General features: G+C 39.0%; 1 protein-coding gene across 3 annotated transcripts in view; it reads left to right on the top strand.

Moving 5' to 3' along the window:
* The window catches only part of Snx14 (sorting nexin 14), a 65,428-nt gene extending 38,012 nt beyond the window's left edge, over positions 1 to 27,416 (top strand). Inside the window, exons 13-29 of one of the 3 annotated variants that reach the window (XM_034483786.2) lie at positions 503 to 658; positions 1,582 to 1,706; positions 1,892 to 1,950; positions 3,170 to 3,196; positions 5,173 to 5,305; positions 10,159 to 10,360; positions 12,727 to 12,810; positions 16,191 to 16,291; positions 17,564 to 17,675; positions 19,621 to 19,661; positions 19,772 to 19,891; positions 22,115 to 22,238; positions 22,432 to 22,596; positions 22,791 to 22,886; positions 23,961 to 24,052; positions 24,651 to 24,707; positions 27,210 to 27,416. In XM_034483786.2, coding sequence (XP_034339677.1) covers positions 503 to 658; positions 1,582 to 1,706; positions 1,892 to 1,950; positions 3,170 to 3,196; positions 5,173 to 5,305; positions 10,159 to 10,360; positions 12,727 to 12,810; positions 16,191 to 16,291; positions 17,564 to 17,675; positions 19,621 to 19,661; positions 19,772 to 19,891; positions 22,115 to 22,238; positions 22,432 to 22,596; positions 22,791 to 22,886; positions 23,961 to 24,052; positions 24,651 to 24,707; positions 27,210 to 27,257 — 1,742 coding nt within the window. In that variant the 3' untranslated portion in view covers positions 27,258 to 27,416. The remainder of the gene's footprint in view (positions 1 to 502; positions 659 to 1,581; positions 1,707 to 1,891; positions 1,951 to 3,169; positions 3,197 to 5,172; positions 5,306 to 10,158; positions 10,361 to 12,726; positions 12,811 to 16,190; positions 16,292 to 17,563; positions 17,676 to 19,620; positions 19,662 to 19,771; positions 19,892 to 22,114; positions 22,239 to 22,431; positions 22,597 to 22,790; positions 22,887 to 23,960; positions 24,053 to 24,650; positions 24,708 to 27,209) is intronic. The other 2 variants (XM_034483787.2, XM_076917704.1) reach the window with 2 other exon arrangements.
* The last annotated feature ends 271 nt before the right edge of the window (positions 27,417 to 27,687 follow it).

The following is a 27,687-nucleotide window of genomic DNA, read 5'->3' as shown; positions in this document are numbered from 1 at the left end:
CAGTCAACCCTCATAGCAGACAAGTTGCTCTACAACTCCAGCGTAGTGATGCTGTGTGAAAGATCTCACAGTCCCAATCAACACCACGTTGTCAGCGTTTTGTTAGGAACACCAAGCTGTAATATCACAGCTCATTGGACTTGGGAGGAACTTTTTAAGCTGCATTTTCATTATTTCTTAGTGAGCTATCAGACTTTAAAATATTAAACGACCTTTGGCATAAGAAACTAATCTAATATGTTCTTTATAGAAAATTTTACAAATATACTTACTATTCTGTCGTGGCAAATTTGTATTGCTATCCATGTTTATATATCTTATGTTAACATAAAAATCTTGTTGAATTTGTTTTTTATCTGAGTATTCCACTCTCAAATCCTTTTCTAAAAGCTTAAAATAATTAATTTGATTGTATTTTCTGCTTTTAGTTAGAATAAGAATATGACATTTTCATGGAAGCATTTATATTAAGCTTTTTCTTAATCTTTCTCTGATTTGTTAGAGGAATTTAATGATAGAATTTTGCGACCAGAGTTATCAAACGATGAAATGCTATCTCTACATGAGGAATTGCAGAAGATTTATAAAACATACTGCTTGGATGAAAGTATTGACAAAATTCGGTTTGATCCCTTCATTGTAGAAGAGATTCAAAGAAGTAAGTCAGAAGGGACGGTGCATTGTTTTTCTCTGCTGAGTCTTCAAAGATTAATTTATACATTTATTTATTTGAGGGAGGGTCCTCTCACTATGTATCCCTGGGTAGCCTGGAATTAACTTTATAGACCAGGTTGGCCTCAAACTCAGAGACTTGTCTGCTTCTGCTTCCCTGGTGCTGGGATTAAAAGCATGAGTCACCACACCTGGCACCTTTTATTACTTTAATAATTATTTTCAAGTGTGTGTGTGTGTGTGTGTGTGTGTGTGTGTGAGTGTACATACACACAGGTGCCCTTGGAGGGCAGAGGTTTCAGAGCCCTCTAGGACTGACGGTTGTGAGCTGCCAGCATGGGTTTTGGTAACTGAACTCTAGTCTTTTGCAGGAGCAGTTACGCACTTCTGAGTGCTTCACGTGTTTGTTAGTCATTCCAGCAGCTGTTAAGATGCTTGAAAAAATACTTAGATACTTAGAGACCTTTTATTAACTTTCTTAGTTTAAAAACATTTTTTTACATACTTATTTTACTGACAAGATTAAAGCTTTGAGAAAGAGAAGTGTTTACTATAAATATAACTGAGGCAAGCATGAAGGTGAATGTCTGTAAACTTGGCACTTGGAGGTGGAGGCAGGAAGATCATGGGTTCAAGGACAGCCTGTACAACAAGGAAGTTCCAGTTGAGTCTGGCTACTTAGTGGGACCCTGACACTCTAGAGAGTCCATAAGATAAAACAGCTCACGTGACTAATGTTTCTCAGAGCGGGAAGGAAATTATTCTCATCTCTCATTCTAGTAAGATTTCTTGTGTAGGAGTTTCTATTAAACATAGTTTGTATGTTTGTTTCACCTAGTGAAATTTAAATGAATATGTTACATTTCTGTTATTCAGAAATAACTTGTACAATTTAATTTTTTAAAATAGTTGCTGAAGGCCCATACATAGATGTTGTGAAGCTGCAAACTATGAGGTGTCTCTTTGAAGCATATGAGCATGTTCTCTCCCTGCTGGAGAATGTGTTCACCCCTATGTTCTGCCACAGCGATGAGGTAAGTTAGGCTTTCCACAGAGGATTTGATAGACTTCATAGTGGCTCTGAGAGTGTTGGGTACGTGACTTAGGTAGCAAAATAAATTAAAAAAAAAAAAAAAAGCAAGATTAAGTAAGATAAAGTAGTATATTTCCGTGTCAAGTACTGGCTTTGTTAATCCTAATTTGTTTTGTTGTTTTGAAGTATTTCAGGCAACTTTTAAGAGGTGCAGAATCACCCACACGCAATTCCAAATTCAACAGGTAGGCATATTTACCTAGGGTGTGTACTGGTTTTAACTTGCTATTGCTGCTATTTTCTGATAGCATTATAGTCTTTATCAACCGTTGGTCTGAATGAGATTCACCTGCTAGATGAATGTAAGTCAAAGACTCCAGCTTCAGCGCTGGAAGGCCCTCTTTGCCTTTTTAAGAGCATCCAATAGTTTTTGCACACCTTTTTTTCTAGTTTTAAAATATAAAAAAAGGTAGGTTGGACATACAGATACTAATACAGCCATTTAAAGTTTGTTTTTCTCTGTATTTACCTAACTTTAATGTTAGCTGTCATACTTAAGAGGACTCTTCTCTGATACTTGGTGAGTCACTTACCTAAATAGAATCATTAGAAGAGTTTGCTAACATTCTTTAACTGGAAATTTAGAGTAGCCTGACAATTTGCTGTTAAATGACTGGAAGTATTTAAAGTAGCTTTTATTTTTTGGTTCGATTACATTTTATTTACTTGTACTTTAAAAATAAACTTTTAGTGCATATAGCTAATTCTGACTCACTCTATTGTGTTTTCAAAGCACAACTCTTTAGGAATGTATTTTTTAGCCTCAAGTAGTCTTTTAAAAGTTGTGGGTTTTTGTTTGTTTGTTTGGGATTGAGTCCAGGGCATCATGCATACTAGAACAGTATTACTGCTGGTGTCCTTAGTCCCCCAGACATTTTGTTGTATGTATGAGACAAAAGCTTATGCTACAGCCTAGACCGGCCTCAAGCTGCAACAGGGCTAGGATATGTTACAGGCATAAGCATAAGGCGCCATGCCTGGGAAAACACTCATTTTACCTCAAGCTAAAACTGTGTTAAGACGCATGAATGCGTACATCTGACATGGTCACAGCTCTGTACTGAGAAGTCCGAGCTTCTGTGGTTAGATTAGTCTCTCTATATTTTCTGTTGTATCAAATGATACATCTAAGGAAAAGAAACTGCTGGATGATTTCTCAGTATATTGTTTTAAAAACCATAAGTAATCTAGATCACAAACACCCAAACAGTCATAAGCTATTTTTTCTTCCCTGTATCATGTTGTTCATAAGGACTTCTTCCTTTTGCAAAGGTGAATGCTATCTACTTGTATAACTTTGAGCTTTTAAATTTGATTTTGTATTCTAAAGTGAAACATATTTAATATCTGGGCTTTCTCTCTCTTCTCCTCTCCTCATATAATCTCACATATCTGATATTGCAGAGGTAGCCTAAGTTTGGATGATTTCCGGTAAGTCTTGAGCACGTGACTTTTTTTTTTTTCCAGCATAAATTGTCTGTTTTAATCTAGAGAGTTCACCTTAGGCAACCTACATGCAACTAAAAAGGGAAAATATGAAGCACAGTGATGTCCCTGTCTTTATATAGATTGTTTAGGATACATTTTTAAAGCAGATCTCTGCTTTGGATTTAGAAACCGCTACCCCCTAACCCTGATTTCTCTGGCTGTCCTGATTAGCCCTGGCTGTCCTGGAACTTGTTGTCTGAACCAGGCTGGCCTTGGGTTCAGAGATCCCCTGCTTCTTGAGTGCTGGGATTAAAGGCATGCACCACCACTGCCTGGCTCTTAGGAATATTTTTGAAATAACATATAGTTATGAAATGAAGTTTTCTGATAATATTAAGATATTTTTATTATTTATCTACCAGTATCTTTTAAGAATTGTTAATTCCCTTTAAGGGATAAGGAGAGTTGCTGAATAATTTTTAGAATTATTTGTATTTAAAGGATTGTGGGCTTTACTTTTTATTTATTTATTTTGCCCCAAGTAAATATAATGGTGTTTCTGTGGATCTACGCATAATTACAGATGAGACTTTTGAAAAGAGCTGTAGTTCAAAACCTATATCGTTTTATAGCTTATAAATCCGAGAGACTGGAATGGCCTGCATAGGGTCTAGAAATTTTAGTATTTTTATTTTCATTTGGAAATAATATGGTCATCATAGCTTGTAATATCTAAGACTGTTACTTTTTTAAAAAACCTGCATGCTTGCTTTCTAACTGCATGTTTGTTTAGATAAAAATAGTCTAGTTTGTTTCTAGTACTATTTACAACTTACTAATAGTTTTCTAACTTTAAAATAGGTGATTTGTTCCAAAGACAGTGTATGAAATAATCTTGTTACAGTAAACATGGTACCTTTGAAACGTGATTCATGTTCCTTATATCTCCAGTTGTTGAATTATTTCAGTAGATACGGTTTTTTTTTTTGTTTTTTTTGTTTTGTTTTGTTTTGTTTTTGTAGGAATAATAGCTTTCTTTTTTTCATATAGCTTTGAGGTTAAGTGCATTTGGTGTTAATACCTGATTCCCATTTGAATATGAGATTACAAAACTGAATTTACTTTGGCATTAGTCATAGAGGTGAATTATTTATTTTTTTTTTCTTTTTCTTTTTTTCCCATGAGACTCGGGCAGAGTCACATGGGGAACGCGGGATTCGAACCAGAAGACCAGGGCGCGGGTTGCCCTCTGGCCGCCGGTGCCGAAGTTGTTCGCCACCGCTCGTTCGCTGAATTATTTATTTTTCATTAAGTTTTTTCTGAAAAATGTAATGGGAAGATCATAGTTTATAATTTTATATTGTAGTATTATTTCAGTGATTCAGCACGTCTAAGTCAGTGGTTCTCAACCTGTGGGCCACGACCCCTTTGACAAGCTTCTATCCCCAAAAATATTTACATTATGATTCATAACAGTAGCGAAGTTACAGTTATGAAGTAGAAATGGAAATAATTTAAGGTGGGGGGGTCAGCACAACATGAGGAACTGTATTAAAGGGTTGTGGCATTAGGAAGGTTGAGAACAACTGCTCTAAATAGATGTAGTTTTAAAATATTGTTTGACGGATCCATTCATGTGTATATTTTGGCAAAATTTTGTGGTAATGAAAACCGTATACCACTAGGGGGCTATCATCTTTCAAAAAATGTAGTTCAGTTAAGGTTTTTAAGTTAGCATTAGCTAAATTTCAACTGTTTGTCAGTAAACTTTGTCTTATGTATTTATACAGAGAATTTCAATATTCTGACAGTTTGGCTCCTGTATATTGAGACTTAATCAGTAACCAAAACCTCCAAACTTTGTTACTCTTCCTCCAGCTTACCATCTGAAAGCTAGTTAGCTTTTTCTTTGATATTGTGTGTAGCAGTAGATGCTGATAATGTGCTATGTACCTGATGCATATTTGTTTAATATTTAGAAGCACACAAAAAAGAGGAGAATCATTTGGAATCAGCAGAATAGGCAGCAAAATCAAAGGCGTGTTCAAGAGTACCACACTGGAGGGGGCTGTGCTGCCTAACTACGGGGTGACTGAAGGCGAAGATGACTTTGTAAGTGATTCTGGTCCGTATGCATTAAGTGTCGCTCTGCTGGCTTATGGTCCCTAGCTTTGACTTTCTCCCTTCAGACTTCCTCTGTATGTAAATGTTCGCTCTCATCGTCACTGCTGTAGTCTCAGTGCACTTATCCACTAAAAAACTTTCTTAGGCAAATCTTGTTGCTGACTAAGGAAAATAAGCCCAGGCATTTCTAGTACTCAGATAACTTATTATTTTGTGTGTGTGTGTGCATATGTGTGTTTGTATGGATGTAGGTACGTGTGTGTATACGTGTGGAGGCTGGAAGACTAAGGAAAGTGCCATTCATCAGGCATGGTGCACCATTTTGTTTTGTTTTCTATTGCAAGAGTGGTTATACACGGTACACATGTTTTCATGTGTCAGAGGACATCTTGGCAGGAGTCAGATCTCTCCTGCCACCATGTAGGTCCTGGTGATCACCTGGCTTAGTAGCAAGCACCTTTACTAAGCCAACTTGCTGGCCTGAATGTGTGTGTGTGTGTGTATGTGTGTGTGTATGTATGTATGTATGTATGTATGTATGTATGTATGATGTATTTGAGACAAGGTCTCTCACTGGCCTGGAGCTCATCAAGTAGATTAGGCTGACATGCCATAGAAACCCAGCGATCTGCCAAGGACTTCTTCCCTAGTTTGGGGGTGATAAGCCTGTACTACTGTGCACAACTTTTTTTTTTTTTAAAACAGGATTTGTCAGCCTGGCATAGTGGTGCATACCTTTACTCCCAGTGCTTGGGAGGCAGAGGCAGGGAGATCTTCGTAAGTTTGAGACTATCCTGGGTGTACGTAGTGAGTTCCAGGACAGACAAAGCTACATAGTGAGGCCCTGTCTCAAAACAAACACAAAAATCAGTCAGTCAATCAGTCAGTCAGGCTCTGTCTTACTATGTAGTCCTGGTGGCCTGGTACTTACTATCTAGAGCCAGGCTGGCTTTGCCTGGCTTCTGAGTGCTGGGATTAAAAACCACACCTGGTTCACAGGTCCTTTTGTTTGCAAAGCAGGCACTTCCTTGAGAGAGGCATCCTGCTAGCCCTTTACTGTCTTTTCACTGGGCTGTTGTTTCAGTCCTGATGTTATCTCTTTCCAGCCTTACCTTCAGGGATGTTTGTATAGTTATTAGAAGCCTTAATTTCCCATTGCTTAGACTGTGGAACTTTAGGTGCTCAGACCTCATCCTAGACCTGTTTGACAAGATGCCTCGTTTACATGGATTTGTATTTCCTCCTCATGCTTTTGTGCCTTTCTGTGTCTTTGCACATGCAGTCCTGCTTCATGGTCCTTTTCTTCTGTTCTTTACACAGGAAACCTCACAATTGCCTTTTAAAATACTCTGGTGTCCATAAGCCTTTCCTTGAGCTACCAATAGAACTGAGCGTTTTCTTTCTTTGTGCCCTTAATACTATTATTGTTATTATTATTTTGAATATATTATTTAATTAACATATGGCAATTTTACATATTTATAGTGTAGCGTATAAACAGTATATATGTATAAATGATCCATATATGTAGGTGCATGTGTGTGTGCACATGTGTAGAGGCCAGAGCACTAAGTAAGGTGCTGTTTATCAGGCATTGTGCATCTCTGTGATCAGGCTAATTACTATGTCTGACTCCTGATGCTTATCTTTTTTCATTTTGAAAACATTCAAGATATTCTGTAAAAGTAACTTTTATTCACCTGGTTTAATTTCATTGTCATCTTTGAGTCTTACTGCCTCCATCTGCTAAACTAGGCCTAGTCCTGGAAGCTTCTAGCCTCTGTACAGTCTAATCTAGGCCTAGAATGTTTCAGCCTCTGAGACTTACTGCTGAGTAAGCCCACCCTTTCTGTCTCTTTCTGAACTCTGGCTGGCTGGGCAACCCATCTGTTCTGGCTCAAAACTCCATGCTGACTGATTCAAATTGGTTTCTCTCAGCTTCTGACTGAACTGCTCTGCTTGGCCTCATACTAACTTTGGCAGTATGTTCTAATCTTCTGACTCCTTCACAGTCTCTTGTTCGTTCTGTTTTCACCTGTGTCTATCTTGTTTGTCTGCCACCTGGCTCTGTAAAACTATCCCAGTAAAACTGCCCCCTTCTCTGCACTGCTCTCTTTTAACTAGCTCTTCTTTCCTTTCTTGTTCTTGTGAGAGTTGGGCATATCCTAGTCTGTCAAATCTTTCTCTGATTCGTTACTTTGCCTGCCACTCAATTAAGCATTATTTTCAAACATGGGTGCTTCTTTCTACAAATTAACTTTATCTTCATTGTTTGGGATTAAATGTATGTACTAAAGGCATGTCTGCATACCACCTAGAGTAGCCATGTTGCTGGATTAAAATGGTTCTATGATGTTCTGTACTAGTTATTTTGAAGTAATTGTTAGTAAACAGTCATTGTATTATTTCCAAAGAAAACTCAAGTGGGAAGGTACTAAGGGCGATGCTACTTAGAGTTTAGAAGACTGAGAAGGTCCCACTGATGATCTTATCACTAGCCACACACAATACCTTGCTAGTTGGGAGCCGTGGGACCTTGAGAATTGTTAACTGGGAATTGCTAGTCTCCCTGGCTTGTGATTTGAAAAGCCAAAATGATATTTGGCAGTGATACCTGCTTGCTATGTGACTTTAGGCAAATTGCCTAATTTTACTGTGGTTTCCTTCCTTTACAGTGTGAAATGGGACCTTCCTATCTGTCATACATGGGGTATAATTAGGAGAATTAAATGAGTAACCCGTATGAAGCACTAAGGGCAATGGCTTTCTTGTAGTAAGCACTGTGCATACTATACCACACTGTGCACATTGGAGCACAGAACCAACAAGGCTCAGATACACCATAGCTATATGGACACAAGAGATAAGGTCACATCACTGTAGTAACTTGCTAAGGAATGAAAACCTTAGCAATATAAGATTGTGTCTGGCCGGGCAGTGGTGGCACACGCCTTTAATCACAGCACTTGGGAGGCAGAGGCAGGCGTATTTCTGAGTTCGAGGCCAGGCTGGTGAGTTCCAGGACAGCCAGGACTACACAGAGAAACTCTGTCTCGAAAAAAAAAAAAAATCAAAAAACAAAACAAAACAAAAAAAAACCCCAAAAAACAAAAAAACCGAAAAAGATTGTGTCTGGCTGAGGCAGAAAATCATGTGTTCAAGGCCAGCCAGAGCAGAAGTAAGACCTTGTCTCAAAATAGCAATGGCAGAATTATTGGAACTATCTATCTGAAAATATGCTTTTGTCCAAGTTCAAAACTAATTTACAAATAAATTTCTGGAATCTAGTGTAGCCTTTAATAACCTGACCATTAAGTGCATATAGGGAAGGTAAACTTAGGAGACTTTACTGTTTCTTACGTGGAGAAGCTCAGCTAGCCTTGTATTTCTGTTAGCCTTACTTCCCACATTCTTCATAGAGAAAACATTTTTGAACAAAACAAAACAAAACAAAAATGCTTAGTTTCTTTCTTTCTTTCTTTCTTTCTTTCTTTCTTTCTTTGTCTCTCTGTCTTTCATTTTTTTCTTTTTCTTTTTCTTTTCTTTTTTTTTTTTTTTGGTTTTTCGAGACAGGGTTTCTCTGTGTAGCCCCTGGCTGTCCTGGAACTCACTGTGTAGACCAGGCTGGCCTTGAACTCAGAAATCAGCCTGCCTCTGCCTCCCAATTGCTGGGATTAAAGGCGTGCATACCATCCCCAGGCTGCTTAGTTTCTTTTATTAACATTTTGCATAGGTATGGTGATATCCACTTGTAATCTCAGCAGTCTCCTGATGTTTAGTTCAAAGCCAGCCTAGGCCATATAGCTGAGATGCCCTGACTCAAAAAACAAATGTCTGTTTTGTGTCTCCAAAAAAAAAAAAAACAAAAAACCTGTCTCAGACACATAAACAAATAAGATGAATATATTGTTTATAGTAATTGTTCCCTTTAACATGACTACTAGATGTCTAGGTGCCCAGAGATTCAGAAGGATGTAAACTTTGCTTATATAAGAACTATGTTTATTGGTAATTCTTTTTAAAAGAGATTACTTTGGTTTTAGATATTAAATGAAATTATAGATGTTTGTGATTTCAGAAGCAAAGAGATAAGAAATCTAAATTCACCAGGCATATACCTTTAATCCCAGCACCTAGGAGGCAGTGGCGAATGCATCTCTGTGAGTTCAAGGTCATCTGGTAACATGCATTTCCAGGACAGCCAAGGTTGCTCCACATACAGAAAACCCATTTTAAAACAAACAAAAACTTAATTCTGAAGAAGTAGACTTTTTTTTTTTCAAATTGTACCATTAAAGACCAAACTTGAGAAAGGCTATGTTGACACACCTCAGGCCTGTGCCATGAGTGTAGCTCATTTGTCACTACATCAAGGGTATGGTGTCATCTGTGAACTCTTATACTCTGACATGAAAGATATGACTGTATTCATTTTTATTTGTCATCATATTTGAAATTTTTATATTTGCATCTTTTAAATACTTCCCACCATCTCTGGAATGTGTATTCTCTAGTTTCTCTTCTATTTGACCCATAAAGGATATGAAACATGGAGCTAATGCTAGGAGCTTGTTCAGTTTAACATTTTTTAAATTAGTTAATTAGCTAATGAATTAATTAATTATACATGCAGACCACAGTTTTCTCTCCTTCCTCTCCTCCACTCCCTCTCCTCCTCCCAAGTATAACATTTTATCTTTACTTTTTCGCTAGAAAATTCTATATGACCTAGATTCCTAAGTTAAAAAAATCAAATTAATAGACTATTTGACAGTTATATCTCATGTGCTGTAGTTTAGGATGTATGAGAAACATCAGTTCACCTTGGTAACGTCTTCCAGATTGAAGAAGGAATTGTGGTGATGGAGGACGACTCTCCAGTAGAAGCTGTGAGCACACCTAACACTCCTCGAAACCTTGCTGCGTGGAAAATCAGCATTCCATATGTAGACTTCTTTGAGGACCCCTCCTCTGAAAGGAAGGAGAAGAAGGAGAGAATTCCTGTGTTTTGTATTGATGTTGAAAGAAACGACAGACGAGCAGGTAAGACTTCTGAGCCTTTTTTTAAAATTATTATTAAATGTATTTATTCACTTTACAGCCCAGTATCACCGCTTCCTCTCCTCCCAACACTTCCTCATGTAAGTCCTCCCCACATTTCCCTTAGAAGGGGAAACTCCCCTCTGGGTATCAACCCTCCACACCACACCCCCACCTCACCCACTTTCCCTGCCTCCCATACCCCACCTCCTCCCTCATCCCGGGCATCTAGTTCTGAGCCTTCTTAAGATGCCCTGGGTCTGTCTTTACTGAATGTAAACCTGTTGCCTGTAACTATTGATTGTGATTATATGTGAGTGTCCAGAACAGAAAACGGAATGAAAGCTTAGTGATTCCTAGGTTATCTGCCATCAGTTAGCAGATTTGTTCAACCAGCACTGAGTGGGGTCCTGAGAGACCATACAGCCCAGTGAGGAATCTTACACGAACTTCTTTTACTAGTTTGTTTTTTAAGATTTATTTATTTTTATCTTGTGTGTGAGTTTTGCCTGTATGTGTCTGGCCTGTAACTGGAGTTCCATGTGGTTGTAAATCACCCTATGAGTGCTAGGAACCAAACCCAGGTCCTCTGGAAGTGCAGCCAGTGCTCGCAGCCACTGAACCCTTTCTCTGGTCCCTCTTCTTACTGTTGCTGTCATCACTAGTTATTGTACTTAGTTGTTATTAATGCATTTCTCCTACATTGAATATTACATTGACTTATTTACTTATTTACTTATTTAGTGTGTCTGTATGTGAGTGGATGGCACACTGTGGAGGTCACTTGTGGACATTGGTTTTCCTCCTGCGATATGGTTGCCAGCTATCAAGCTTAGGTATTATTGGCTGTCCTGAGCCATCTCTCTAGCCCTTGTATTAAACCAATTTAAACAGCATTCCTTTTCCATATTCTTTAAGAAAAGAATTTTAACCGTTTTTAAATTAATTTTTTTCATACAATCTATTTTGATCATGTTTTTCCCTCCCGCATCACCCCGCCTTCCTACCCCACCCCCAGTTTGTAAGTGGGTGAGTAGAACTAGGCTGAAGCACGATCAGGCACAACTCTTCCCGGGTGTCCTCCTTTTTGCTGCCTGTCCTTTGGCTGTCTCAGGTGTGGTCGTAATCAAGAAGTGAACAGCACTGACCGCACGGTAACCATTGCGCTCAGCTTTGTCGAGCTGGTGCAGCATCCAGTGTAAAAGGGAACACAAAGTCTTACACGTTCTGGGTCTGACGACTAGAAACTTACAGTAAAGCTCAGGAAGGGGAAGCATCTGCGAGGGAGGAACGGGAACTGCAGTGGTTTTTAGACTACGTTAACTGGGTAGCAGTGAAGCTAATTCTAGGTCAGGAACACAGAGCACGGAGTCAGGAGCAGATGATCGCCAGTAGCTGGCCATGGTGCTTTCTGTCGTAACTAAGCAGCAGCAGCAGGCTCTCACTCGGTCCAGGTCAGAGGCAGGGTTTATTTTATGGTAGCTTACTGAATAAGCACATAGCAGAGTCATTGTCCTTACTGTAGCCTCATTTGGATTGGCTATATACTTTTGTTACTGAGTTTTAGACAAACATTTTTAATTTCTATGCTCTATTTTTTAAAATGTGGCTTAATAATTAAAATGTAAACATGGTGTAAAAGTAACTATTGTCATGAGCATTACAGAGCCCTGCTGTTCTTATAATGAATGTGCCCTTAGGAAGCCACGGCCTCCGAAGGAGAAAAGTGTATATTCTTTTCATCATTTGCTGCACTGAGGTGAAGTGACTCAGGGTTAAAGAAGGTGCTTGCTGCCAAGCCTGGCAACCTGTCTTAGAACTCTGGAACCCATGTGTGGGAAGAGAAAATTGACTCCCAGAAGCTGTCTTCTGCTTGGGAGGCAGACACAGAAGCAGAAGCAGAAGCAGGTGGATTTCTGAGTTTGAGACCAGCCTGGTCTACAGAGTGAGTTCCAGGACAACCAGGGAGAGAAACCCTGTCTCAAAAAAAAACAAAAAACCAAAAAAAAAAAAAAAAAAAAAAAAAAAGTTTTCCTATGACTTGCACATGTGTGTTATGGCATGACATGTATGTGTATACTAATCAATACACAAAAATAAATAATTTATAATTTTTAAAAATAGTAATTGCATATTTTTAAAAGTTTCTTCCAGCTTTATGATTCTGTTATTGAAAAACCACCTGTTTGTTTGACATTATAAAATATGAAATTTATCACTCTCTTCTAGATAATTTAAAATTAAAATATGGGATGCGATATGATAATGTGATACCTAAAATAAATATCAATGTAATATCCTCCACTTTAGTAGTATTAATGTTCTACTTTTTGTAGTGTGTTGAAAAATTGCTTGTTTTTAATTTACAGTTGGACATGAGCCTGAACATTGGTCTGTCTATAGAAGATATCTTGAATTCTATGTACTTGAATCAAAACTAACAGAATTTCATGGTATGTTGCTCTTTTATAAAAAAAAAATTATACTTCAGCGATTGGCATTCTTAAGAGTTCTTACTTCAGATTTTTTTTAAGTGTACCAGTTGATGTTGACAGTTGTATATAGTTTTGTTAAAAATAAGAATGTTGGTTTTCTGGTTTTTTTTTTTCTTACCTATATCTTAAGTTTTTACAGTGCTCATTGACTTTGTTTTTAATGATAAGAGTTTAAAGGCAGCTGTTTGTCCAATTTATTTTTTGTTTATGTTGATGTGGCAAAGAATTGGCATTTTCATTTTGTTAAATATCCCTATTCCTGCTGTTAACCATGCTGATGTTTTATTTCTTACATTTAGATACAGCTATGAAGCTTATAATTTGTTTCTTTAGTGGGTAGGTCATCTGTAAAATAAGAGTACTCTCTTGTTTCAGCTTTTCTTATTTGTAACCTATTTGCTTTAGTTAACATTTCTAGCCACTTTGCAATTGAGTGGAGGTTTTTTGTTTTGTTTAGTTTCGTTGTATCCTAAATCTTTTAATACTGGGAAAGGCTTGTGGAGGGTCTCCTGATACAGTTCGTGCTGACTCTAAATTGATGGGGTGTAGGCCTTCTTTACCCTAAGAACTAAGTCCTTGATGAGGTGATTATTGAAGAAAATAAAGGAACACACACTCTGACTGCATAGTTTTGCCTGGAGTTTGAGTGTGAGCTTGTGTCCAGGCTTGTGCTAGTCAGCTGCATGGTTCCTTTGTCTGTTCTTTCTCTGAGAACTTTGAGGTTTGGTTTAAGGCTGAGAGAAGATAATTTGCCTCCATACTTTAAAGTCTTGTACTGAGCCTAGTGGTACACATCTTTAGCCCCAGCACTAAGGAGGCAGATCTCTGTGAGTTCAAGGCCAGCCTTGTCTACAAAGCTAATTCCAGGACAGCCAGGGCTCCACAAAGGAACCCTGTCTTGAAAAACAAAAACAAAACAAAACAAAAAACCTCCTATATCAAGTAAAACTGATTGGATTCTCCTTTTTGTTAATAAAACTGCTAATGTCAGACGGACTGAAAAAGCATATCTATTATTTTAAAATTTTGTTCTTAAGCTTGTTTTTTTGTTTTTTTGAGACAGGGTTTCTCTGTGTAGCCCTGGCTGTCCTGGAACTCACTCTGTAGACCAGGCTGGCCTCAAACTCAGAAATCTGCCTGCCTCTGCCTCCCAAGTGCTGGGAATTAAATGTGTGTGCCACCACTGCCCGGCTCTTAAGCTTGTTTAAAATGGACAAAATGCTACATTTTTTCTCACAGGATTATTGTGTATTTCTTTAGTGAGGCTTTATCTAATAGATTCCCACTTATTTCAAAATAATATTGTAGTGTTTTTAAGACTTTTAAATTTATCCCTTGTCATTTTATACATGCATCCCATGTATCATGATTATATCAACCCCTTCTGCTCCACAGCATATCCCATGTCACTGTCTCACCTTTATGTCTTTTGTTTTGTTTATAACTCAGTGGGCCCAGTTTATGCTACCAGTTTGTACCAGTTCATATGCACATTGGTATGGGGTCACTCACTGAAGCACAGGCAACCAACCAAGGGCCACATTCACAAAGAAAATCGACTCTGTTGGCAGCCATCAACTGCCAATAATTTTTCAGTTAGCAATGGATGGCATCCCCTCCTCCATCTGTGCTGGGGTTTTTACTGGCTTGATCTTACACAGGCAAGCACAGCAGCTATGAATTCATAAGTGCAGGGTCCATTTCCTGTCCAGAAGCACTTCACAGTACTTGCCCCCTTCTCCAGCTTTCCTTCTTTATGTCCTTCCTTCATGGTGTTGCCTGCGCTCCCAGGCAGGATGGGAGGGATTGGTATGGCCGTCCCTCCTAGAGCTGAGCGCTCTAGTCACAGAGTCACTTCTTATTCCCAGAACTTGGCACTTGGGCTGGAGATGCATCACTGTACTGACTGCTGCCCACTATAAAAAGAAGCTTCTTTGACCGATGTTGAGTACAGGTATAAACACAAATACGTAGAGGGTGGATTGACAACCACTTAGCAAAGCCTTGGTATTAGTTTCTACCCTAGGACCTTTGACTTCCCAATCATAAACGTTTCACTCGATCTATAATCTCAGGCACAAATTCCCTCCTGTGGAACAGGCCTCAGGTCCAGTACAAAAGTAGTTTATTCCCATAAGAGTTATGCCACTATTGTATCGGTGGGTACATCTTGCCTGGCCAGTAGACACTGTAGCATGCAGCATCCAGCACTTGGTAAGACCATCGATGTCTTTCTCTTCCAGTAGCCTGCATAGTACAGTTTGGCACTATGAAAGCTCGCCAGCAGGAAGGAAGTTTCCTAGTTGTTTTTTCTGTGTCTTCAACCAAAGTGTGTTGTATCAGAGCTAGAGAAATAGGTCAATGTTTAAGAGCACTACTGTTCTTTTAAAAGCCCAGGGTTCAGTTCTCAGTGCCCACTTGGTAGTTTTCCATCATCTGTAACTCTGGCTCCAGGGTTTCTGATGCCCTCTTCTGGCCTTATGGGACATCAGGCACACACAAGGTGCATATGCACATGTGCAGGCAAAACATACATGCATTTAAAATAAAGTGTGTTATGTCTTCAACAATAAGGTCTCAGCATCTAGTTCTGGTGGGCAGCCTGCAGTATTGATAATGGCCCGTGTTGTTTGTCAGGCCTCATAGAGAGGCATCCCATGCCTGTTATTTTTTTTGTAAATAACTGATTGCCTTTGGGAACAGCATTGTCCACTTATACAGGGTACTTCCATTACAAAGTAGTGGGTTTCCTTTTTGTTCGTTTGTTTTTTATTTTGTTTTTGAAGACAGGGTTTCTCTGTGTAGCTCTGGCTGTCGTGGAACTCACTCTGTAGACCAGGCTGGCCTCCAACTCAGAGATTCTCCTGCCTCCATCTCCTCGGTACTGGGATTAAAGGTGTATACCACAAGTCTGGTCAAAGAAGTGGATTTTCACAAGATTTGTTCTTATATTAGTAATTTTGGTTAAGTGACCTCCCAACCCTGTCCTTATTCTTGCCTAAATCTTTTACCCTTGGTCTTCCTGCCCCACTCTAAGGCCACATGTTATGCTAGTCCCTGCCCACCCTGTTAAGGCCTCTTCCACGTTTCATGGACTCAGAACAGCCTTTAAAAGCCCTTTACTCATGTAGAAGTGTAAAAACATGATAGAATGTTTGGAGTAACATTTTAGAAAGCTGGAGCTGTCTTTGGTCTGAATTTCTAACTTGAAACTGAGTGTGTGAAGATTATTGAAAACATAATGTTATGTCAGTATGGCAAAACTGAATTTTGATGGTAGTTTCAAATTAAGTGTTTAAGACAGCTGAAATGGTAAGAGCTTCACACACCGATTTCAGGCACATTTCCCGATGCTCAGCTGCCATCCAAGAGGATCATTGGCCCCAAAAACTACGAGTTTCTGAAGTCGAAGAGAGAGGAGTTTCAGGAGTATCTCCAGGTACAGTGCCAGCTCTCATGCTGGATTGGGACACTGGTAACTCCAGCTTGCTGCTGTTCTCTTGTGTGTGTGTGTGTGGTTTCCTGGTTTCCTCATTTGTTTCCTCACTTTATTAACATGTATTTATTGTGCACAATAATGTTCTATTATGATGATTCCACATGTGTAGATGATGTATTTTAATCATCTTCACCTCCCTCATAAATCTAATCTAGGGAAAATACATGGCATTTGTCTTCCGGGGACCTTGCTTATTTTGCTTAACATGATTCCAGGTCCATCCATTTTCTTGCAAATGCCGTCACTTTGATTTTATGACCGAATGAAGCAGCACTGTGCATACACAACACATTTCCTTATCCATTTATCTGTCTGAGTCTATAACTTGGCTATTGTGCATAATATCACAGTAAACATGGATGTGCCCATGTGTCTTGTACATGATTTGCTCTGTAATACCCGTCACTGTATAGAATTAAAATATACTTTTTCTTTGTGGATTTTAAAGTGAACTTTTGGCTGGGCATGGTGGCATATGTCTTTAATCCAAGCATTTGATGGGCAGAAGCAGGAAGATCTGAGTTCAAGGCCAGCCTAATCTACATGGCACATTCTGGGCCTTAAAAAAGAGAATTTTGACAGGAATATGTATTGTTTGCATTGCTGTTTGATGATACTGAGGATCAAATGCAGGTTTTTGCACATGCCAGCCAAGCACTCTACCACTGAGCTGTATCCGTGACCCTCAGTATTCGTTTTTTTTTAATTAGCGATCAGTAAAATATTAGATATTCCCTAGAAAGGGTGTTAATTAGTTTTATGCTAATTAAAAACTTGATGTGGGAAATCTAAAGGAATAAAAAAGTTTTGATATAAAAATGAAATATAATCTAAGAATTTTGGATCTGGTTTTATACTTAGCTTGGGAAGTGTCCTTCTCACTTCATTCCCTTTTGTTTCACAGTTGGTAGGTTTGGTTTTTCAGTGTCCTGGGATCAACTCTGCCATTTGCCACTTAGAATTGACTGCCATTTTCTCTGTATATGTACATTGTGTTACACAAACTTCATAATTATTTACAAAAACATATCCATAAGCAATGTAAATTATTCAGTGGACAATAGAATTAGCTTAAAAGTCACTTGGTTAGAATAGGGAACACATTTTAGTGCCTCGTTTTGGTTTTTGTTTGTTTACAATCATCTTAGAGCAGTTTTGCTTTTCCTTCTAGATTTCTAATCTGTTTCTCTCCTCTGTTTCTGTTCATTGAAGAAACTTGTGCAGCACCCGGAACTGAGTAACAGCCAGCTTCTGGCTGACTTTCTCTCCCCCAATGGTGGGGAGACACAGTTTCTGGACAAGATACTTCCAGATGTAAATCTTGGTAAGTTATTTGAGAGAAACATGTGTAAGAGGATAAACCGAAAATATTTTAGACTAATGTAGAAAAGTGGTTTTGATAGTAAGGCCATGTGACAAATTCCAAAGGACTTCTTTTGCTTTACAGATACGTTATCCTGATTATTTTTCTGGTCACTTCTAGCCACTCATTCTATCACAGAAAACCGTTAGCCAGTAATATCCTTGCGTGTATTTGTATATTCAAATAAAGTTATCACAGTGCTTCACTCAGTGACAGATTGCATAAATGAGAGTGGTCCTATAAGATTATATCTGCAGGGGCTTGGAGCTGTCTTAAGTTTGTGTAAGTGTATTCTTTGAAGCCTGTGCAACAAAATCACCTAGCAACAAATTTCTTAGCCCCATTCTTAGCTATGCATAAAAAAATAAGTGATAGTGTTTTCAGCAAATGCACATGTGTACATAGTCATCATTCATTATATGTGTAACTTTAATAACATTTTCTTTTAAAATACATTTTATTTAAAGACTCATCTGAGCAGTTTTTTCTCACTAAAAGTAATTTAAGTTGTATTTGACTAATTTGCAGGTTATTTTCCAAATACTTGATAAAGTGTTCAGATGTTTAGCATTTCTGATAAGGGAACCTGGAGATACAAACAATAAGTAATTTGTAAAATGTAGTTTTTCTTTCTTTCTCCTTGTTTTGGAGAAGGGATCTTGTTACATAGTCTGGGATGTCATTGAACTCCTGATTCTCCTGCCACAATCACTGGGAGTGACAGGAGTGTGCCACTATGCCTTCCAGAATAGAAAATTTTAATCTAAAAATTCAGAATATAAACTATTCAAATAGCTTGAATGTTTCTCAAAATATTCTTAAATGTTTGCTAACTTTAGTGTATGTTTAAGTATGATATATTCTTCATTGTTTAAAATGTTTTGAAAACACTTTTAAAACTTTCTGACTTGTATGTATGTATGTATGTATGTATGTATGTGTCTCTCTGTCTCTGTGTGTGTATCTGTGTGTGTATGTATGTATGTATGTATATGTCTGTCTGTATGTATGTATATGTCTCTGTGTGTGTGTGTGTATGTATGTATGTATGTATGTATGTATATGTCTCTGTATGTGTGTCTGTGTATGTATGTATGTATGTATGTATGTATGTGTCTCTCTGTCTCTGTGTGTGTATGTCTGTGTATGTATGTATGTATGTATATGTCTCTCTGTCTGTGTGTGTGTATGTCTGTGTATGTATGTATGTATGTATGTATGTATATGTCTCTCTGTCTGTGTGTGTGTGTCTGTGTATGTATGTATATATATATGTATGTATGTATGTATGTATGTATGTATATGTCTCTGTGTCTCTCTGTGTGTCTGCTGTGTGTATAGGTGCCCACAGAGGACATCAGATCCCCTAGACCTGGAGTTAAAGTCAGCTGTAAGCCACTCAACATAGACTGAGAACCAAACTCAGGTCTTCTGAAGACCAACAAGTTCTCTTAACCACTAATCTGTCTCTCCAACCCTGCTGAAACATTTTCAGAGAATTTTTCTGGGCAAAGCATGAAGCTAATGGTAGACCGTTTGTCCAGTATGAAAAGGCCCTGGGTTTGGTTCCAGCACCAAGGAAGGAAGGGGCACAGGAGGGGAGTAGTAAACAAAAGAGCGAACAAACTAGTGAGTGTTAGTGCACGTAGACATCAGAGTAGGGTCACTGCACACTCATACAGCAGCGAGCCTCTTAGATTCCTTCCATATACAGCCTCACGGCTTATGTTTTCACAGTCAAGTCCAGTGTGTCTCAAATAGTGTGACGTATCAACCTTATTGTAAATTTCTGTGCGGGTGAGAAATGAATTGTTTTCTGTTCAAAACTACCTAGTGAAATACTCAGGTAAACAATTGCACAGCATGTTGTTCTTTCATAAAATTAATGTTTTCCTTTTCATTGCAGGAAAAATTATAAAGTCGGTTCCTGGGAAACTAATGAAAGAGGTGTGTTATGGATTACCGTATATTTATAAATGATGCTGACATATTTAATTACTGATGAACTGTAGTGGTTTCTGTGACACTAAAAGTACATATCTCTTCTATCCCCACAGAAAGGTCAGCATTTGGAGCCTTTCATTATGAGTTTCATTAATTCTTGTGAATCCCCAAAACCTAAACCGAGTCGGCCAGAACTGACGATTCTCAGCCCCACTTCTGAGAACAACAAGAAGGTACTGTATGTTGTGTAAAGAGGCAGTGAGTAATGCTGAAGACAGCTGGTGGTGCGGGCTGCACAGGAGAGGCTGCAGGGTGGCCGAGGCTGGGGCCTTCCAGCCTGGCTTTTCTGAATAGCCGCCATCTCTGCAGCCTTTTCCTTTTCCTCTGCTTCACCATGTTCCTTTCAGCTCTGGTGCCAGCTCATTCTGTTTCCACCACCTTCTAATACAAAGCACAACACAGATACTTAATCTCCTTTTTGGTGAAAAAAGTAGAAAAACTTTTTTGACATGTTTTTTATTTTGCCTTAAATTAAATTTTTTTGTTTGTTTGTTTGTTTTTGTTTTTTCGAGACAGGGTTTCTCTGTGTAGCCCTGGCTGTCCTGGAGCTCACTGTGTAGACCAGGCTGGCCTCGAACTCAGAAATCCGCCTGCTCTGCCTCCCAAGTGCTGGGATTAAAGGCGTGCGCCACCACCGCCTGGCAAATTAATTTTTTTTTGGACCTGAAGACCAAACTCACAGCCTCGAGCTTGCCAGGCAGGCATTCTACCACTGAGCTAAGCCCTCAGCTCCAAGAAATGCTGTTGTTTTGAGCCTGAGTTATTTCAGATATGTTCAGACACTAGACAGGGATATACAACAAGTATAGTAGGTAGGATTTTAGGGGTTAGGTTTTCCCCCTTTCTTGTTTAGACTTACTATAAGTATATTTTAATGAAAAATTAAACTTAAAATGTAGGTGGGTAGGGGAAGACTCATCTTCAGATATAGATGCATGCACTTTTCTCTGTGGTGGCTTGTATTTCTCTTATCTTCTCTCCCCTGTCCCCTCTCCCATAATCTCCACCCTACCACACCCCAGGCAGGGTTCAATGTGTAGTCTTGGCTGGTCTCTAACTCACAGAGACCCATCTGCCTCTGCTTCCCAAGTGCAGGGATTAAAGGTGTGTGCTACCAGGCCTGGCTTTGGTTCATATATTTCTTAATCTGTTTCTATTAAATGTTAAATTTGTATCTGTTGTATCTGTGCTAACTGCTCTACATGATCTCTGGCCCATAGGACTTAATGCTTGTTGGATGGCTGCAAAAGTGAATAAAACAACATTTTTTGTTAAAATTAATTGTCTGACATATACTTGATTGTTATAAAGAATCACTGCTTTCCATGATTTCTGATTAGTAGGGCTGCTTTTTCCTTTTGGGGATAGGATCTTACATAGTCTAGGCTGGCTTTGAGTTCATTTGTAGCCAACTGGGGACTTTGTACCGCTCCTTCTACATTGTCTCATGAGTACTGGGATTACAGGAATGCGCCACCACACACAGGGCTGTGTGGTGCTGAGGACAGAACCCAAGCTTCATGCATACTAGGCAGTACTTGTCCAACTAAGCTATTCCCCAGAACATTTTCCCTGTATTAATAACTCCTTTGGTTTTGAACTATACAAATGAACTTTGTATAAAGGTGAACATTTCTGTATCTGCACATTAGTGGGTAATCGTGATCTTTTAATCATACTGATATTAAAATTAGCTATTGGTAATCTGTTACACACATCACAAATTACTTTGTTCTTTGGGCTTATGTTAGAATAAAAGGAGAGTATTTTAGGGCTGAGGCAAGAGAACTGCCAAGAACCTGAGGTCAGCCTGAGTTACATACTGGATTCCAGGCCAGCTGGGGCTAAGAGTGAGACCTTGCCGGGCAGTGGTGGCGCACGCCTTTAATCCCAGCACTTGGGAGGCAGAGGCAGGCGGATTTCTGAGTTTGAGGCCAGCCTGGTCTACCGAGTGAGTTCCAGGACAGCCAAGGCTATACAGAGAAACCCTGTCTCGAAAAACCAAAAAAAAAAAAAAAAAAAAAAAAAAAAATGAGGGTACAGCTTAGTGATAGCTCATTTGCCTGGCTTACTTGAGGCTCTAGGTTTAGGACATCCAATCACTACAAAGAAGATGACCAAAAACGGGGGGAAAAACAAGGAAAAGAAAAGATATTCTTTATGGCTAGTGAATTAACTCGATGGCAAAAGTGAATACAAGGTTTTATGTAATATTTTGAGAGAAATGTGTTTTTTTTTTTTTTTTTCTGTAGCTTTGGTCACAAATGATAAATCTTGAAAGCAGATTTTAACTTTCCTAATATGGCATTTTGCTGTATTCTTTTAACTTTAGTGATTATTGTCAGTAAATGCAATAAAAACTATATGTCTCTTTGTTATTCCAACTTCTACTTTAGCTTTTCAATGATCTGTTTAAGAATAATGCAAACCGTGCTGAGAACACAGAACGAAAGCAAAATCAGAACTACTTCATGGAGGTGATGACTGTGGACGGAGTCTATGATTACCTCATGTATGTAGGTAAGGCCTGGTGGTCCCTGTTGTTCTTCATTAATCTGCCTCATGATGCAAATACAGCCCCGCCTCAGCTTTGTGAAAGAAATCGCTCTCACAGATTGAATACACTGGCCTTGAACATGACCACCTTACTTGTATCCATTTATCATCCTGAACAACAATAGATTTCAGGTGATTCTCAATTGGTTTTCCTCAGGACGAGTGGTTTTTCAAGTTCCAGATTGGCTTCATCATCTTTTAATGGGAACTCGAATCCTCTTTAAGAACACACTGGAAATGTACACTGACTACTATCTGCAGTGCAAGCTGGAGCAGCTGTTTCAGGAGCACCGGCTGGTTTCCCTCATTACGCTTCTCAGAGGTCTGTATTTGATCTCGTCTGTTTCATGTTCTGTGTTTGTGGTTTTAGTTAGGTCTGAAAGAATAGGGTTGTGGTTTTGTTTTTTTTTTTTCAGGGTTTTTGTTTTTACTTTTTTAACCAGCATTTCTACTACTAGGATATACTTGTATATAAATTGGAAAACAATTGTATAAATTTCCTGTACTCATTTTTAGATGCTATATTTTGTGAAAATACTGAACCTCGCTCTCTCCAAGATAAGCAAAAAGGAGCAAAACAGACGTTTGAAGAGATGATGAATTACATTCCAGGTATAATATTTAGATAACTGAATTTTATGTAGATTGGTACCCCTCTGAAGTTGCAGTATAATTATTGAAACTAATTGTCATTGTGAGTTTTTATTTTAGAAACAGTATGACTCATTAGAAAACGTGGTTTGTTGTTTTGTTGATACGTATAATATTGTCTGCCTGAGATAGATTCTTGACCTGTAGTACAGACTAGCCGTGAACTTGCGATGGTTCTCTTGCTTTAGTCTTTGTAGTGCTGGTGCTTACATGTAGGACCCTTTATACTCGGCTCACGCCTAAAATCTAAGACAAGGATATTTCTACTCACACAATAATCAGGGGTTTTTGATTTGTTTTGTTTTTGTTTGCTTTTGTTTAACAAAACAAACAAAGCAGGGTCTGCTGTGTGACCCTAGCTGGCTTGGAACTTACTGTGTAGACCAGGTTGGCCTCAGATTTGCATTGATCCTCCTACTTCTGCTTCCCAAATGATGTTACAGATGTTCACCACATCTGGCCATGGACATTTTTTTCTGTATATTTCTATATGTGTGTACATAACTGCACAGACATCATTTGGAGGAGTTTAAATCCTTTTGCTTGGGTTGCTGAGGGACGCCTCAGTAGTTGAGAACATACTGTTCTTGCAGAGAACATTACATTAGGTGGCTTACAGTTGCCTATAACTCTAGCTCTAGAAAGTCTAACTCCCTCTTCTGACCTCTTTGAGCACTTGCACTCATGTGCACATCTATGTTCACAAACACAACACATGATTAAAAGTAAATAGTTTAAAAATTAGGCTTTTTTTTTACCCTAGTGTGTAATAAAATATGTTTTATAAGTCTCTTTTATCACTCAGCAGTAGTTGATTTATGTGCTAAATATGTCCTGTATATTCCGAACTTCTGAAATGGGGATTAATAATAACTACTTTTTTTTTTTTGACTTGACCATAAGACTTGTTTCTAGAGGTTCTTGCAGAAGCTGGTTTGAGAAATACTGACCTGGAACTTTTACACGGTGTCTGGGGACAGAGGCGGTTGGTGGTGAGTCATTGGGAGCTGTTTCATATGTGGCTTTCCTGTTTAGATCTGATAGTCAAGTGTATTGGTGAAGAAACCAAGTACGAAAGCATCAGACTTCTGTTTGATGGCTTGCAGCAGCCAGTGCTCAACAAGCAGGTAAGGAGGCTAAGGTTGGTGTGGTTTCTGAACAACAGGATGTCTGGTTTATTGCCTGTATGAGTCACTATACGAAATCTAGCCCACCATCAAATATCCAAACACTCAGATGGGAAAATCTATATGTACTGTTTTTGCTGGTTCTCTTTCTTTTTGTTACTTGCATGGTTGTTTAAAGTTAATATATCTTCCTATTAGAAGATTTTTGAATGTATAGAAAATTTATAACATAGTATAAACATTTTGGTAATTCAAGTCATAGAATAACCAGTTAACTATAATATATATATTTGCTATTTATTTGTTGAAATGTTAACATAATATCAATTTCATACTTGTTTATTTAAAATTTGTTCAAAATAATTTACATAGAATGGGTGAAGTGTAATAATGCCAGTTACTGTATTCACAAAGGTCTCTGCTGTGTATTTAAGGATGGAGCGGTTGTCAGTGGTGTTAAATACACCTTTGTGCTTGTGTTACATTGCCGTTACGTTCTCTGCCTTCTTACATAGAGATTTACCATAGTCCTGGATTCTGTGCCTGTAATTTTTACTGTCCAATACCTTACATTTTGTTACATGTCTTTGTGTTGCAGCTGACCTATGTTTTGCTGGACATTGTGATACAGGAACTGTTTCCAGAGCTAAATAAGGTAATTGGGAAGAAGTAATTTCTTCATTCTTCTTTGGGAAGTATATGGACATTTAATTAGAGACGAAAATGTTAGTAAGCCATTGTGACTGCAACCGTTTGAAAGCTGAATAACTTGCCGCAAATGGCGTTTTAATTGTCCTCATCCAGCATGTCCAGACGTAGAGGAGACTTGAGGCAGCAGACTCTGACAGTCCCTGCTTTGAAGTCCTCCGTTCCTCCTCACAAGCAGATAAGGCCCTTCACTGTGCTTTCAGCTGAGTAGCCGACTCATGTTACCATCAGAATGGGCCTACCTGTTCAGATGATCATCTGCAACGTTATCTGCTGTATAAACAGACTTGAATGTTTTTTCAAATGGATCTGTGAGTCCAAGAACACAAAATGATTTGGAGTTAGACCGTGGTGTTCTTACTATATTTAATAGTGAGGATATTGAGTTTTTCTTCCAAATATAATTTAAAAATTTGTTCTAACATTTTATGAATGTGTACCGTGTACTTATCCATCTACGCTTTCATGGCCTAACTCCCTCTGACCCCTGTCAGTAGTCTCCCTCCCAATTTCCTTTCCTTTCGAATAACCCACTGAGTCCAACTAGTGTGAATTTTATGTGCATGGGTGTGCGGCATCCACTGGAGCATGGGCAGCCTACCAGGGACCACTCACTTTCCTCTCGGAAGCCATCAGCTGCCAGTAGTTTCTCAGGAGTGGAGCTCTTGAGACCCTCCAACATGTATCCTGGAAGTTCTTCTGTGTTGGTTTTTTTAAGATTTTTTTTAAATTGATAATTGATTGTGTGTGTGTGCACACATGTGAATACATATATAAACACATCACAATGTTAGGTGTGAAGTTCACAGGAAAACTTGCAGGGTTGGTTCTCCTATGTGGGTGTCAGGGACTGAACTCAGGCTATTTATTTGTTCATGCTTGAGATGCTGGGGATTGAACCCAGAGCTTTACGTCTGACTGCTTTCATCTTGTCCAGGTGCCCACAGCTCCTGTGGGTTTGTGAGTGTAACAGCATGTCACAGCACTTCTCCCCACCTGCAGGCTCTGGCCTTCCCTCTAACTGGATATGTCCTGAGCCTGGGGGGTTGGGGGGGGAATTGATGCGAATGTCCCCTTGAGGGCTGAACATTCACTGTCACTTACTTTCGGCACTCTGACCAGTGAGGAGTCTATGCTGTAACTACTGCCCATAGCAGAGTAGCTCCTCTGCGTACGGCTGAGAGCAGAGCTGGTCTGTGATATAAATACACATATGTAGAAGGTGCTTTGACAACAAGGGGTTTTTGTTTGTTTGTTTGTTTTTGTTGTTTTTTGGTTTTTCGAGACAGGGTTTCTCTGTGTAGCCCTGGCTGTCCTGCAACTCACTCTGTAGACCAGGCTGGCCTCGAACTCAGAAATCCGCCTGCCTCTGCCTCCCAAGTGCTGGGATTAGAGGTGTGCGCCACCACTGCCCTGCTGACAACAAGGTTTTTTAGCAGCAATTACCAGGCTGCCTCCTAGGGCTGATAACTTCTCCACCCATGGTTACTGAGCAGATTTATAGTATGAGGCGGGAGTTCCCTGTTGTGGAGCGGCCCTCAACCTTGCTGCTGCTGTCCTGAGGGCATGTCTTGCCTGGCAGGTTCATGTTGTAGCCTGCAGGGTTCAGCATTTGTTGGTTAGTCTGCCACTGATTGCTTCTTCCCTAGCAGCCTGTAAGGTAGCCAGCAGGGAGGAAGTTTCCTAGTTAGTTCCACATTGAGTTCTCTGTGGACTGTAATCAAAGTATGTGGTATCCTCAGAAGTGTGTGTGTGTGTGCTTGTGAGTGTCTGTGTGTGTGTGTGTGTCTGAGTGCACATGTGGAAATAAAAAAGTCTTAGCTTTTCTCCTATCTGTCATCTTAGGAGCTGTGGAGAACTGTGGTCATAAGTGTGGTGCGGTGTTTGACTTGTCACATGGGTTATGGGATCAGATCTCTAGTTCTCAGAATTGCACAGCAGGAGCTATTAACTGCTGACCTATATCTCCAGTTCCTTCTCTTTTTGACTAAACCCTTTAGTTAGATGAAAAACAAAACCAAAAACTATTGGTCAAGGTTGTGGCATTGTAATGAAAATTCACTTCTGTAGAATAGGGAAACTAGATTTGGGCTGTTCATCTACGATTGTAAGTTTTCAAATTTTAGTAATATTAAATATATTTTTAAATGAGGGTGTTAAGTGTTTTATGTTAAATTGCTTTGGAATGAATACCAGAAATCTTTTAGTTCTGAGGTTCATATTAGGTCAGTGACAAAACATTGCTATTAATCGCTTAATCGCTGCATGTGCCAGGGAGGTTGTGGATTACTCTGTGTGTGTGTGTGTGTGTGTGTGTGTGTGTGTGTGTGTGTGTGTGTACATGTATACGTGTGTATCTTCACCTAGAGGATTATTGTAGTACAGCAGTTAGGAATTAAATGAACCCTGTGCTATTGTCTCCTATTAAATGGATTTATTTTTACTTTAGGTACAAAAGGAAGCTACCTCTATGACATCTATGACATCCTGGATGTAAACACTTGGTATAGAATAACATACCAGTATACTAGAAATGTACTTTTCACTTTGTATATTTTTATAAATATCATGTATGTACTTTAGTGTTTGAAATATATTTTTTGTTTTAATAAAGACTAACAAACTAATAGCAATAAAAAGTGATTTAGGTATTACAGCCTTTTGTTTTGTATTTACTGTCTTGATTTTACTAGAACATAGCCACTTATTGCTAGGGTTTTTTGAGTTTCTTTCTCCCTCTCCCTTTCCCCCCGCCCCTCTTCCTCTCCCTCCCCCTCCTCTCTCTGTGTGTTTGTGTGTGTGTGTGTGAAGTATGCATGTGTTCATATGTGTTTGAGTACATGTGTGTGGATGCTCTTGCCCATGTGTGCATGTTTGTTTGGAGACCTGAGGAGGTTGATAATGGGTGTCTTTCTCTATTTCTGTCT

The sequence above is a fragment of the Arvicanthis niloticus genome, chromosome 21 (assembly GCF_011762505.2).
Source record: "Arvicanthis niloticus isolate mArvNil1 chromosome 21, mArvNil1.pat.X, whole genome shotgun sequence".
NCBI classification, from domain to species: Eukaryota; Metazoa; Chordata; class Mammalia; order Rodentia; family Muridae; genus Arvicanthis; species Arvicanthis niloticus.
Note: the sequence above shows the minus strand (reverse complement) of the source record. Positions and strands in the feature narration are given on the sequence as shown.